The sequence below is a fragment of the Oncorhynchus masou genome, chromosome 19 (genome assembly GCF_036934945.1).
Source record: "Oncorhynchus masou masou isolate Uvic2021 chromosome 19, UVic_Omas_1.1, whole genome shotgun sequence".
In the NCBI taxonomy this organism is placed as follows: Eukaryota; Metazoa; Chordata; class Actinopteri; order Salmoniformes; family Salmonidae; genus Oncorhynchus; species Oncorhynchus masou.
In genome coordinates this window covers 11447587-11461569 of record NC_088230.1, presented here as the reverse complement: position 1 = coordinate 11461569, position 13983 = coordinate 11447587, and the positions used below count along the sequence as shown (strand labels likewise).

The following is a 13983-nucleotide window of genomic DNA, read 5'->3' as shown; positions in this document are numbered from 1 at the left end:
CAGCATGATCATTACAGAGCTGCACCTTGTGCTGGAGACAATAAAAGGACACTAAAATGTGCAGTTTTGTCACGCAACATAATGCCACAGATGTCTCAAGTTTTGAGGGAGTGTGAAATTGGCATGCTGACTTGTAGGATTATCCACCAGAGCTACTGCCAGATAATTTAATGTTAATTTCTCTACCATAAACTGCCTCCAACATTGTTTTAGAGAATTTGGCAATACGTCCGACCGGCCTCACAAATGCAGACCACGTGTAACCAAGCCAGTCCAGGACCTCCACATCTGGCCTCTTCACCTGTGGGATCATCTTGTGTAGTTTTCAATATTAATCAGTTTTCCCATTATTGCATGTTCTGTGTTTTTGTGCTGGTATCAATTTTATTACAATGAATTAGTATTAACGCCCAGATAAACAGTAACTATATAGCGGGCGTTTGGCTTTATGCAAAAAGTAATCAGATAATGTGTTTAAATGTGTAACCTGGGAACATTCGTTTTTTTTGTTTTGTTTTTTCAGAATGACAGAGCGAGCATCCACAGCAGCCTGTAACTAAAACTAGCCTGTCACTAAAAATAGCCTGTTACTGAAACTAATACCATAGCCATCTAATGGCTGCCATTAATCCCTTCCACATATATGTGAACTCCTTTTCTTTACTAGGTTCCTTTCCTTTCCTTTCCTAGCTTCCTTTGCTCATTTATTAACTTATTCTCCTTTCCTACATCCCTTTCCTCTCCTCCTTCCCCATCTCCATTTCCTTGTCTCCTTTCCTTTCTTCCATTCCTAGCTCCCTTTTCTGGCTTACTTTTCCTCTACTCCTTTTCTTTCCTAGATTAATTTTCTTCCTTCCTCTGTCATTTTCCTTTCCTAACTCCATTTATTTTTCTACTTTGCTATAGATGTATTTCCTTTCCTCCTTTCCTAGCTTCCTTCCCTACCTCTCTTTCCTCTCCTCCTTCTATATCCCTTTCCTTATCTAATTTCCTTTCCTTGCTTATCTAACTTCCTCCTTTAATAGCTCCCTTTCCTAGGAGCCTTTCCTTCTTCCTTTCATTTCCTCTCTACTGGCCATGGTTAATCCTAGGAAAGGAGGAAAAGAAAGGAGGGAAGAAAGTAAATCTAATGGCATCAAATGCATGGAAGCCATGTGCAGGGCCGGTTCCAGGCAAAAGCAACATACAGTGGGGCAAAAAAGTATCAGCTCGGGGACTTGAACTTGCAACCTTTCGGTTACTAGTCCAACGCTCTAACCACTAGGTTACCCTCAGAGGTAAGGGAATATTTATAATGTGATTTCTGATTTCTGTTGACTCCAACATGGCGGAGGAGATCTGCATGGAGGAATGGGCCAAAATACCAGCAACAGTGTGTGAAAACCTTGTGAAGACTTACAGAAAACGTTTGACCTCTGTCATTGCCAACAAAGGGTATATAACAAAGTATTGAGATAAACTTTTGTTATTGACCAAATACATATTTTCCACCATAATTTGCAAATAAATTCATTAAAATCCTACAATGTGATTTTCTGGATTTTTTCTCATTTTGTCTGTCATTGTTGAAGTGAACCTATGATTAAAATTACAGGCCTCTCTCATCTTTTTAAGTGGGAGAACTTGCACAATTGGTGGCTGACTAAATACTTTTTTGCCCCACTGTATATTAGCAACTTGGACTGAGGAGCAGGCCGTTTACTCTGGGCATATCTGTGCACCTTTCATCCAAGCTACTCAATACTGCCCCTACAACCATAAGAAGTTTTAACAATAGGCTATCTAACTAACTACCCAACGCTTATTGACTTGATTGTTCCCGTCATTCTTAGCTTAGCTAAATGGTATAGTCGTTGTGCGTTCTCAATGGACATTCGGGTGCTTTCGTAAATTCGCTCTGGCTATCTACTCTGATTTCAGAGCACTCTCTTCTGAGTGTACCAGAGGTTAGAATAATGAATTTACGAGCGCTCAACATCGGTTGAGTATGGCCGGTGTCAGTTAAGGCAATTGTTGTCAGCAACACAGTTAGACACCAACGCTCTAGATAACATGAAAACTGCCTAACCAGCTCTGCTTGGGCGAGTAAAATGGTCACTCTCATTTGTTTCTGGAAGTAGCTAGCAAGCTAGCTAACGTTAGCTTGGGTGCTTGACTGCCGTTGTAAGGTCAGAACGCTCGAATCAACCCTACTCCTCGGCCCGAGCGTCCAGTGTGCTCCGAAAGCAAAATGCTCTGAATTTACAAACGGACAATCTGACAATGCTCTGAATTTTCGAGCGCACTCTGGCACTCCAGATTGAATTGAACAATACACCCAAAGTTGTAAAATGTCTAACTAGTTATTTGCTAACTAGCTAGCAAGAGGTTGCATAGCAGCAGCATCAACTTCCGCTTGACTGGGAAGGAGCTAGTACTGAAAGGATACTGTTCCGTTTACTTTAACAACACACCCAAAGTTGTAAAATGTCTAACTAGTCATTTGTTTTGCTAACTAGCTAACAAGAGGTTGCATAGCAGCAACATCAACGTCCGCTAGACTGGCAAAGAGCTAGTACTGAAAGGATACTGTTCCGTTTACAGTATACTAAAATGAACTAATAGTATATGTAACATATACTCATTAAGTATGTAGTATACAGTATGTTAGTATGGGTATTTGAACACAGCTAGGGTCTCAACTTACTTTTAAGAGTATGAATATTTGAATACACAAGGTGCAATTTCGAAATTGGTTGTGCATCAGCAGTTTTTCTCATTATGTCAGTCACTGACAGTCACTCAATTAGCCATGTTCTGAACTTGTAGAAATCTTGTCTGAATACAGACTGGGCAAGCAGCGCACGTGCCGAGGGGCCCTGACCTTCTGGGGCCCCCATTGATTTTGTTTGTCATTCTCACTCAGATATCATATTAACATGTCATAAATCCTTACAAAACGTTGAAGAAATTGAAGAAAACTTGCTTTAAAACTGCCACATTTTCTCTACGCTTCTTTGCATTTCCTGGTTGCTAAAATTCTAATAGTTAAGCTTAATTTCAGTTCATGTGACAAAACAGGTACAGTGTAGATAATCATTGTACCATCTAAACCGCTGTGAAATATATATTTTCCATGTACAAGACCAAAAGTAAAAGGTGTAACAACTAAACTTAGGAACAAGAATCATAGAAATAGAGCACATAGAACATATCTGCCACTTCTTAGACATGCTGTCAATGAGAATGACAGATCTATAACACACATGTCAATGTGAATTTGGTCAAGTTGTCCAAAAAGTTACAAATTGCAGCTTTTACATTTTCTCTCCGCGTCAAGCGGGGGGCCACTAAAATGTATTTTTGCCACGAGATGGGAGCCCCCCGACCATTAAATCTCACTTAGAGCCTCCAAAAGGCTAGAGCCGGCCCCTGGTTTTATGTATTGATACCATTCCACTGATTCTGATGCAGCTATAACCTTGAGCCCGTCCTCTCCAATTAAGATGCCACCAACCTCATGTGATTGAGCATCATGGGTAAAAACACACGAACATCTTCACCGTCACGCAAGCATTTCCTGTTATCGCTTGATCTCGTCGTCTACACTGGTAATCGTTGTTACGGAATTATCAGACTAAAAACGTTTCAATTCCAGGCCAAATATGGCTGAAAGCAAAACTACCGATCCAACAGCCACGGAGTCTGGAGAGGAAAAGGACTGGAAAGCAGCAAAAGCCTTTTTTGACTGTTTAAAAACAAACAAACCTAGACCTGTAAGTGATACATTCTCATATTGGGGCGGCCGGGTAGCCTAGTGGTTTGAGTGTTGGTTCAAAACCCCCGAGCTGACAAGGTACAAATCTGTCGTTCTGCCCCTGAACAGACAGTTAACCCACTGTTTCTAGGCCGTCATTGAAAATAAGAATTTGTTCTTAATTAACTGACTTGCCTAGTTAAATAAAGGTAAAATAAAAATATTGTTTGCAGATAAAATAATTGTCAATACGGGTATATTTGCTGCTAATCTCGTATCGTAATTTTGTTCTGTCTTGCAAACAGCCCAAACCCCAGTATGCCGTTACTATCGCCGTCTCCTCTCGCTCCCTGTTCAACATGGTTGCAGAGGGGAAGATCTACAAAGAAGATGGGGTCGAGAAGTATGTGGCCTATCAACAGGAGCACGACAATGAGCCGCTCATGCCAGGGGTGGCGTTTCCTCTAGTGAAGGTAGGTTAATTTAGAGAGTGATTGAAGGACATGGCCTACCGTTATGTCTGTGCGAGGAAAAGGCAGTGTGCCCTTACAATTATTATTATTGCATTTTTGAAACTGCAGTAAAAGTGCACTAACTGCAATCGACTGTGGTATTTTGGACGCAGGGATTGCAGAACAACTGCGGTTATACTGAAATAACGGCGGTAAAAAAGTTATTTTGGATGTAGTATTTTCAGCCTCCTGCAGTTATACTGCATTTTAACTACAGTTATACTGCAGTCTGACTGCAATCTGTTTGGTAAGGGGTATTTGATTTTCTGTTTATAGGCAAATTGGCTCTGGCAGCAAAAACAGCCAAAATATGATCGATTCTCAATTGCATTGAGGTTCTAGAAACACAGCCCCCTACTTTCATATGACATCAAAATAATTTCACGAATGCAAGCATATTGGATGACTGTCATTCATATTCCATTCACCCAGCTCAATGTAACATCGATAGGTTTAGGCTACTACATGATACTCAAATTTGGACTTCAGTTCACAACAGCTGCCTGTAACCAGGCAAAAAAAAACATTAGTAAACCCACAATACAATCCATGTGTACAATCACGCAGTACAGCAAATTAATGCAAGTCAAGGTAAGCTTGGTCAGCTTGCATAAATAGCAGTCCTCTCTGAGGCAGGTTGTTGAGTAGGCTAAATTAACTGCATTAACTAGCTAAGTAAGTGAAGTGTAAACTCTGAAGGGAAGAAAATACAATGAAACATAGCTAGCTCTCTGCTTCTTCTCATTTAATTTTGGAAGAAATTAATTTAACTGTTCGATTGTCTTTCTCTTTCTGAGTCAACTACTCGCCACACTTTATGCAGTGCTAGCTGTAGCTTATGCTGTCAGGACTAGATTCATTATCTGATCCTTTGATTGGCTGGACAAGATGTTAGTCCATACTGCAAGAGCTCTGATAGGTTGGAGGAAAGTCTGTGAAAGTCATCATAATTTTAGTTTAAGTCTGAGGGGGTGTGAATGTTAAAATGTTTAAACCAAAAAATATGGATCCTTAAAATTTAAGAAACATTTACAGTGCAGTTGGCTAGCCTGCTCTTTCTCTTTGCAAATCATGCGAGTGTGTGTGTGTGTGTGTGTGTTCAGTCTTTTGGTCATTTGCGTGTAGAATATCCTAGCCTATTTATTGATGATAGGCCCTTCTTTACTGAAGGTGCCAGATCCAACTTTTGATTGCAGATAGATAAGCCTAGTGCATAGTTCTGCCTGGTGGCCGACCTACCTATACTGTGCCCCTCTCCTCTCTCTCCCCGACCCTTTGTAGCTCATTATGAAAGATGCAAGTGTTTGTGTTCGCGGAAGTACGGCAACTAATCAGTCTCCTCCTTTCCAGAAATACTGAATCTTAGGAGTTCATTCCTAGTGGATGTTTTCTTTCAAATGTCACGGTATTTAACACATTTCAAAGAACTTTATTTTGGAGAGAGTGGTCTGCGTGCAAGCAGCTCGTGATTATTTGATTGACATTTCTGGTCGGCTAGTGATTGACGTTATTCCGTTTCAAAAGTGGCATTCCTTTACAGACAAGTAAAATGGCGTAGAAAGTTGGCCTTTTAAAACTGGTGTACCTTACAGACAGACAAACATGTCATACCTGAGGTGCTTTCAAGGGTATATGACTGCGGTAGATATACAATTCATTCGGAAAGTATTCAGACCTTCACTTTTTCCCCATTTTGTTACATTTCAGCCTTTATCTAAAATAGTTGTTTCTTTGTTCCTCAATTTACACAGAATAGCCCATAATGACAAAGCAAAAACAGGTTTTTAGAGTTATATTTTAAGCAACCATCACATTTACATAAGTATTCGGACCCTTTACTCAGTACTTTGTTGAAGCACCTTTGGCAGCGATTACATCATTAAGTCTTCTTGGGTATGACGCTACAAGCTTGGCACACCTGTATTTGGGGAGTTTCTCCCATTCTTCTCTGCAGATCCTCTTAACTTCTGTCAGGTTGGATGGGGAGAGTTGCTGCACAGCTATTTTCAGGTCTCTCCAGAGATGTTCGATCTGGTTTGGGCTCTGGCTGGACCACTCTAGGACACTTGGAGACTTGTCCCATAGCCATTCCTGCATTGTCTTGGCTGTGTGCTTAGGGTCATTTTCCTGTTGGAAGGTGAACCTTTTCATTAAGGATCTGTCTGTACTTCTGTTCATTTTCCCCCCTCGATCCTGACTAGTCTACCACTCCCTGCTGCTGAAAAAAATCCCCACAGCATAATGCTGCCACCACCATGCTTCACGGTAGGGATGGTGCCAGGTTTCCTCCAGACGTGAAGCTTGGCATTTAGGCCAATGAGTTCATGGTCTGCGAGTCTTTAGGTGCCTTTTTGCAAACACCAAGCAGGCTGTCATGTGCCTTTTATTGAGGAGTGGCTTCCGTCTGGCCACTACCATAAAGGCCCGATTGGTGGAGTGCTGCAGAGATGGTTGTCCTTCTGGAAGGTTCTCCCATCTCCACAGAGGAGCTCTGTCTGAGTGACCATCGGTTTCTTGGTCACATCCAGTTTTTGGTATCCTTCCCTAGATCTGTGCATTGACACAATCCTGTCTCTGAGCTCTACGGACAATTCCTTTGACCTCATGGCTTGGTTTTTGCTCTGACATGCACTGTCAACTGTGGAACCTTATTTAGAGAAGTGTCTCCTTTTCCAAATCATGTCCAATCAATTGAATTTACCACAGGTGGACTCCAATGTTAACACAGTTGCAGCCAACAGTGTTTTTCAGTGACATGTTTGTGGTGTCTGTCCTCCGTTTACACACAGGTGTTCAAAGACTCATTTAGCTAATTAGCACATGTAGCCGACTGTCCAACCTGCCCCTAGACATCTGGCAATTCTGGGAAATGCCAGATGGTCTGGACCAGTTAATTTGTTGATTTTATTTGTGCAATTTCTGTTATACTAATCTGCCAAGATGGGCCGGCCTGATTTTCTGGTAGGCTGAGGTCATTCAAACTCATATTCAAAGTGAAACGCGGCAAAGCTAAAGATACTTGTTCCAACACTGTCATCAGTTAGACAGACGTCATGGATCATAAACTGTAAGGATGGGTGTCACTGCCTATAAACTTAGGAAGAGCACATTTTACATTTCTTCTCACTCAATGTCTTTTTTTGCAGCTAAAACCATGATTTGGGCAAACGGTAAAGTGCATTAGCCTCATGATTCCTGTAATGAAAGTGTGTGCCCTGTGCCTGTTTTCACTGGGGCCTGCTTCTGTAATGAGCAAGCCACCCCCCCCCCCCCCCCCCCCACCCACCCTAATGCACTTGAGAGAAAAATATGTTCTAATCGTATGACATTTCAAAATGTATTTGGGAAGAAAACACAGCTTTGGAAGCTTTGTCTCCCTTTTCCTGGTTGACGATTGGAGGGCCTCCGCTTTCAGCAGGTATCATTTTATTTCTCAACGCTCAATAGCAATTATTTTACCACCTAGATATTTGATATGGAGCGGTACACGTGCGAAATGCGCAAAGGACATTGCAAGTGTAGTGTAGGCCTATAGGTCACATGGGTAGTAGCCTACAAATGCAAAGTGCTTTAGGACATAAAATGTACTGTTGGTTGAATACATAGCTACTAGCAGTTGGTGTTAGTTATCGATCTAGTTCATTTTGTTTTGAGTTTCCACTTCCTCTGGTTTTGAACATTACGATGTATCATCTCTATTGAAAAAAAAAAAAAAATCTGGAGTCCTTTTTTGACAGAAATATAGCAGCTATAGTCTAATTGTCAACCCATAATTCATGACAATTACTGGGTTAGGTTGCACAAAATGTATTGAGTCATGCATTCCTGCTTGTACATGTTAGATGAAACAATGTTACACTTCTTCGGAGGGGGGCCTCTGTCCAAGGCAATTGATCCCATCACCCAGAAGATATGTGAGATGATTCCCCAGCAGTTTGCCCCTTTCCATAACCCCTATGATGACGACACACAACTCGACCCAGCAATATTTAGTAAGCATAAATAACTGGTAAATATCAATGTATGTAATGCACGTTAAAACGAACGTTAATGCAACTTCACTACAATGTTACCGTTATCAGGCCCGTTCAGATTGTTGCATAACATCATCATTCGTACCAAGGCTGGGCATGTCATAAGCCCATAACTCAATTGTTGTACAAAATGGGCACGTAAATAGCCTACTAATCATTTGTTAATTATCATAACACGCAACAGGATTCACCCGGTCTCTAATTAATCTCTGAGGAACTCTTGTCATTTTGGTTTCTCCACAGTAGATGTGCAGCCATTTTATCAGTTAAACCACCTCAAGTGGCAGTTTAGAATTAATCTCCAATCTCAGTTAAGATTTTTTTTTATTCATTGAGCAACAGGTTTGAAGTGAAAACTAAACTTAGATTAGAGGAAAGATTTAATTTAAATGTAAAATTTGTTGCACCAAGATTATTAGAACTCTTAAACTGGGTTAAATCAAGGTTTAATCCATGTTGGTGTGAACCACCAACATGGGCCGTGCTGATTCAGGAGAACATGTACGACGGGCACGAGTTTGCAATATAGCCTAAGTCGTTAGCTTGGCTTTTATAACGTCTAATGCTTAAGCAGACAGAACAAAAGCAGCACAGTGACAGCAGAGAAGATGCTTAGACTAATAGACAGCACAACAGTGAGGCAAACCAAAATGGTTAGAGAAGAGCCCCAGTTATAGTGGTGTGTTGTAAAAACACCACTGGAAATACATATTTTTTTAAACATGAGCTGGATAAAAGAGGAGGACCATGTGTTGCCAGTCACTGGAACAGAAAATGGTTGAGAAACACTGATTTGTACTACCAATGTAATGTCAGCACTATTGCCTGTCAGGGTATAGTGTGTGTGTGGTTGGTGGCCTACCGGGGGTGGTAGCATGATGGTGGGAGGGATGGTGGTTTATACAGCGACATGGGCTGGTGTGGATAAAATGCCAGGGCCGAATTCTTGTCCCCTTCCACCCCTGTGCATTTATCAGTACATTTGAGTGTGCCTGCCTGTATATGTTGCAACTTGGGACTAAATAGTCTGAAGCAACCACCTGTAAGTAGTTGCTCTAGTACCCACCAGTCAGGTTTTTGACTTTATCCCTGTGTCAATTCTGTCCTAAAAACAAACACACACACACACTCTGCAGGCTCTGATGAATGTGAACGCACGGCTGAGGCGGCTCTACCCCGACAGCGACGAGTTGTTTGACATCGTCCTGATGACGAATAACCATGCCCAGGTCGGGGTGCGCCTCATCAACAGCATCAACCACTACGGTTCGTGGTCGACACGCTCAGCCATACTACAGTGCTATAAGCAGAGAAATACAATGACCAGTAATTCTAGTAATTATATTTATTTGGTTATAAGACTTACTACTTCTGTGCTGCATTTCACTGAATGACTGGTATTTTTGACCAAATGTTTTTTTATTAATATTTTTTTGTGTGGATGTTAGAGGCCATTATTTGGCTACCAGCCTGATGACGATACTATCAGATTTCTATTGGGTTCTGATATGTTTTTGTTTTCCACTCTCCCTGACAGATTTAACCATTGAAAGATTCTGTATGACGGGAGGGGAAAGCCCTATTGGCTACCTGAAGGCCTACATGACCAACCTGTACCTCTCAAAGGATGGAGAGCAAGTCATAGAGGCCATTGAGGAGGGTAATTGATAATGCTACTTTCCTTTATTGTCCTATAGGGATTAAACTGATTTAGGTTAGCTTGGATACTGCGTTTGTAACAGAGATAAAAATAAAACTGTAGACGTACATTGTGGGAACGCTTTATAGGTATAATATAGTCTACAGATGTAATACATTATGATACCATTGTTATGAGCATGTATAAGCCCCTTATAATGTCTTTATAAATAGGCATTGCAGCAGCGACCACGTTTGCGTCCGGAGATGTGGAGAACCAGCTATCCGACACACAGTTGAAAGTTGCCTTTGACGGGGACGCCGTCCTCTTCTCTGAGTCGGAGATCATCGTGAAACAACGCGGCCTGGACACGTTCTTTGAGCACGAGAAGGAGTTTGAGAACAAACCTCTTGCACAGGTGTTCGAGAGTACATGCCTCCATTTTTCTTTTAGCTTTTCGTTTCTGATTCACTTTTTTTTTCTCGATGTGTAACACTTTATTTGGAGTCTCCCTATAGAGGCTTATAGATTAGAGGTCGACCGATTTATGATTTTTCAACGCCGATACCGATTTATTGGAGGAACAAAAAAAGCCGATACTGATTAATCGGCCAATTTTTATTTTATTTATTTGTAATAATGACAATTACAACAATACTGAATGAACACTTATTTTAACTGAATATAATACACAAAATCAATTTAGCCTCAAATAAATAATGAAACCTGTTCAATTTGGTTTAAATAATGCAAAAACAAAGTGTTGGAGAAAGTAAAAGTGCAATATGTGCCATGTAAGAAAGCTAACGTTTAAGTTCCTTGCTCAGAACATGAGAACATATGAAAGCTGGTAATTCCTTTTAACATGAGTCTTCAATATTCCCAGGTAAGAAGTTTTAGGTTGTAGTTCTAGGACTATTTCTCTCTATATCATTTGTATTTCATTAACCTTTGACTATTGGATGCTCTTATAGGCACTTTAATATTGCCAGTGTAACAGTATAGCTTCCGTCCCTCTCCTCGCTCGAACCAGGAACACAACGACAACAGCCACCCTCGAAGCAGCGTTACCCATGCAGAGCAAGGGGCGCGAGTGACGTTTGGAACGCTATTAGCGCGTACCCCGCTAACTAGCTAGCCATTTCACATCGGTTACACAAGCCTAATCTCGGGAGTTGATAAGCTTGAAGTCATAAACAGCGCAATGCTTGACGCCCAACGAAGAGCTGCTGGCGAAACGCACAAAAGTGCTATTTGAATGAATGCTTACGAGCCTGCTGCTGCCTTCCACTGCTCAGTCAGACTGCTCTATCAAATCATAGACTTAGTTATAACATAATAACACACAGAAATACGAGCCTTAGGTCATTAATATGGTCGAATCCGGAAACTATCATCTCGAAAACAAGACGTTTATTCTTTCAGTGAAATACGGAACCGTTCCGTATTTTATCTAATGGGTGGCGTCCATTAGTCTAAATATTCCTGTTACATTGCACAAACTTCAATGTTATGTCATAATTACGTAAAATTCTGGCAAATTAGGCGGCCCAAACACTTGCATATACACTGACTGCGTGCAATGAACGCAAGAGAAGTGACACAATTTCACCTGGTTAATATTGCCTGCTAACCTGGATTTCTTTTAGCTAAATATGCCGTTTAAAAAAATATATGCTTCCGTGTATTGATTTTAAGAAAGGCATTGATGTTCATGCTTAGGTACACATTGGAACAACGATACGCACCACATCAATTATATGCAACGCAGGACACGCTAGATAAACTGGTAATATCATCAACCATGTGTTGTTAACTAGTGATTCTGATTATTTTTTTTATAAGAAGTTTATTGCTAGCTAGCAACTTACCTTGGCTTACTGCATTCGCATAACAGGCAAGCTCCTCGTGGAGCACAATGTAATCAGGTGGTTAGAGCATTGGACTAGTTAACTGCAAGGTTGCAAGATTGAATCCCCCGAGCTGACAAGGTAAACATCTGTCGTTCAGCCCCTGAACGAGGCAGTTAACCCACCGTTCCTAGGCCGTCATTGAAAATAAGATTATGTTCTTAACTGACTTGTCTAGTTAAATAATGGTGTAAAAAATATTTTTTTTAAATCTGCCAAATCGGTGTCCAAAAATACCGATTTCCGATTGTTATGACAACTTGAAATCGGCCCTAATTAATCACTCATTCCGTTTAATCGGTCAACCTCTATTATAGATGTTCAACAAACGTTTTAACAAACACACCCACTTTAATCCTAGACCTAACCTTAACCCTTGTAAGTTGTTGCGTATCATCTGTGGTAGTTGATTGATAGTTTGAGCATCTAAAGACCATCTATAATAGGAGAATGTCCACATAAAGTTGAACCCATTTGTTTTATTTGCTTAGATTTAAAAAAAAATAAAAAAAATAAATGCAATGCCAACCCTATGTCTCGTTCATTCACTCAGGGTCCCTTAAAGTGTTTCCTGGAGGCGCTGGGGATGCTCCAGAGGAAGTTCTACGCCAAGAACGAGCGTATGACCTGCCCCATTCGTACCTACCTAGTAACATCCCGCAGTGCAGCCAGCTCAGGGGTCCGCGTCCTCAAGACACTCAGGAGCTGGGGCCTGGAGATAGATGAGGCCCTGTTCCTAGCCGGGTCCCCTAAAAGGCCTCTCCTGCAGAAGATCCAGCCTCACATCTTCTTTGATGACCAGATGTTCCACATTGAAGGTGCCAAGGAGCTGGGGACTATCGCTGCACACGTGCCTTATGGGATTGGACAGAAGTACCACAAGGGGATATTTATTGAGCAGCCTGCCAAAGACACGACGTAGTGAGCCTCCTAGGGGTGGGAATGTAGAATACATTATGCAAATAGTTTGTTGCGCACAACCCTGTCATCAGCAGTAGTTTTTGTTTTGTGCTGGATTTTGTATTTTAAAAAATAAGGCCACTGCTACTAAAATATTTTTAGCAGAATATACTGTAGTAAATATGTACTCACCTCAGGGATTTTTGCTAAAATAAAACAAGTTTACAATGTCACCTAATGTTCTGTTTCATAAGAAGAAAAGGGAGAATACTTTTCTGCAATATTCATCATATTCCAGTTGTTAATTACAGAATGTACTATCTAGTTTTTGTGTGAAAATATATTTCATGAAGTGTGTTCACATTTCACACAGGGAAGTGTTTTAAATCTTTAGAGAAGGACATTTGCTGCAGAGACAAATGTATTTAACAGTTAAATGTCAAAATAATGGAAACAGTTGCGTACATGAGGGATACAAAGTATATTGAAATTAGTTGCTTCCACACAGGTGTGGTTCCTGAGTTAATTAATCAATTAGCATCCCATTCTGTATAAAATAAAACAAATGCTGGGCATGCCATTATTTTTGCCTACCATCGCTATGCCCCCATCCACAGGGCACAAGTAGGCACTGAATGATTTGAGGAGCATGACAACTATGTAAACCACATGCCATGGCCGTCTCCGTCACCAGATTTCAACCCAATTGGACAACTATGGGAAATTCTGGAGTGGCGCTTGAGATAGCGTTTTTCTATCAACAAAACTTCCCATGGAACAACGGTGTCTCGTCCCTCCAAAAGAGTTCCAGACCCTTGTAGAATCTACGCCAAGGTGCATTGAAGCTGTTCTGGCTCGTGGTGGCCCAACGCCTATTAAGACATTTTATTTGACTGTTTCCTTTATTTTGACCTGTATATTCTCGACACTCCTGCATCTAGACTTCTGCCCATGCAAGTCATTGTTTTTTGTACTGCGGTTTATTGTAGCTTTGTAATTCTTTGCGAAGAGGAACGTTAAGGATATGTGCTTAGTAAAGGTATGAAAGGGAGCATTTACAAGGTACATTTGAAGTCGGAAGTTTACATACACCACAGCCAAATACATTTCAACTCAGTTTTTCACAATTCTTGACATTTAGTCCTTGTAAAATTGGCTGTTTTAGGTCAGTTAGGATTACCACTTTATTTTATGAATGTGAAATGTCAGAATAATAGAGAGTGATTAATTTCAGCTCTCTTTTTTTCTTTCA

The 13983-nt window shown here is 40.9% G+C and overlaps 1 protein-coding gene across 1 annotated transcript; it reads left to right on the top strand.

Moving 5' to 3' along the window:
- The first annotated feature begins 3594 nt into the window (after positions 1 to 3594).
- On the top strand, positions 3595 to 12753 carry LOC135505516 (cytosolic 5'-nucleotidase 1A-like). Its single transcript, XM_064924589.1, has 6 exons — positions 3595 to 3755; positions 4042 to 4209; positions 9419 to 9548; positions 9820 to 9942; positions 10155 to 10339; positions 12385 to 12753. The coding sequence occupies exons 1-6, from the start codon at positions 3645 to 3647 to the stop codon at positions 12751 to 12753; spliced, it is 1086 nt and encodes a 361-aa protein (XP_064780661.1). The 5' UTR covers positions 3595 to 3644.
- The last annotated feature ends 1230 nt before the right edge of the window (positions 12754 to 13983 follow it).

Coding starts and splice junctions, on each gene's coding strand:
- LOC135505516 (XM_064924589.1), top strand. CDS start 3,645: ATGGCTGAAAGCAAAACTACCGATCCAACAGCCACGGAGTCTGGAGAG. Junction 3,756..4,041: donor AAACAAACAAACCTAGACCT/GTAAGTGATACA, acceptor TCTTGCAAACAG/CCCAAACCCCAGTATGCCGT. Junction 4,210..9,418: donor TGGCGTTTCCTCTAGTGAAG/GTAGGTTAATTT, acceptor CACACTCTGCAG/GCTCTGATGAATGTGAACGC.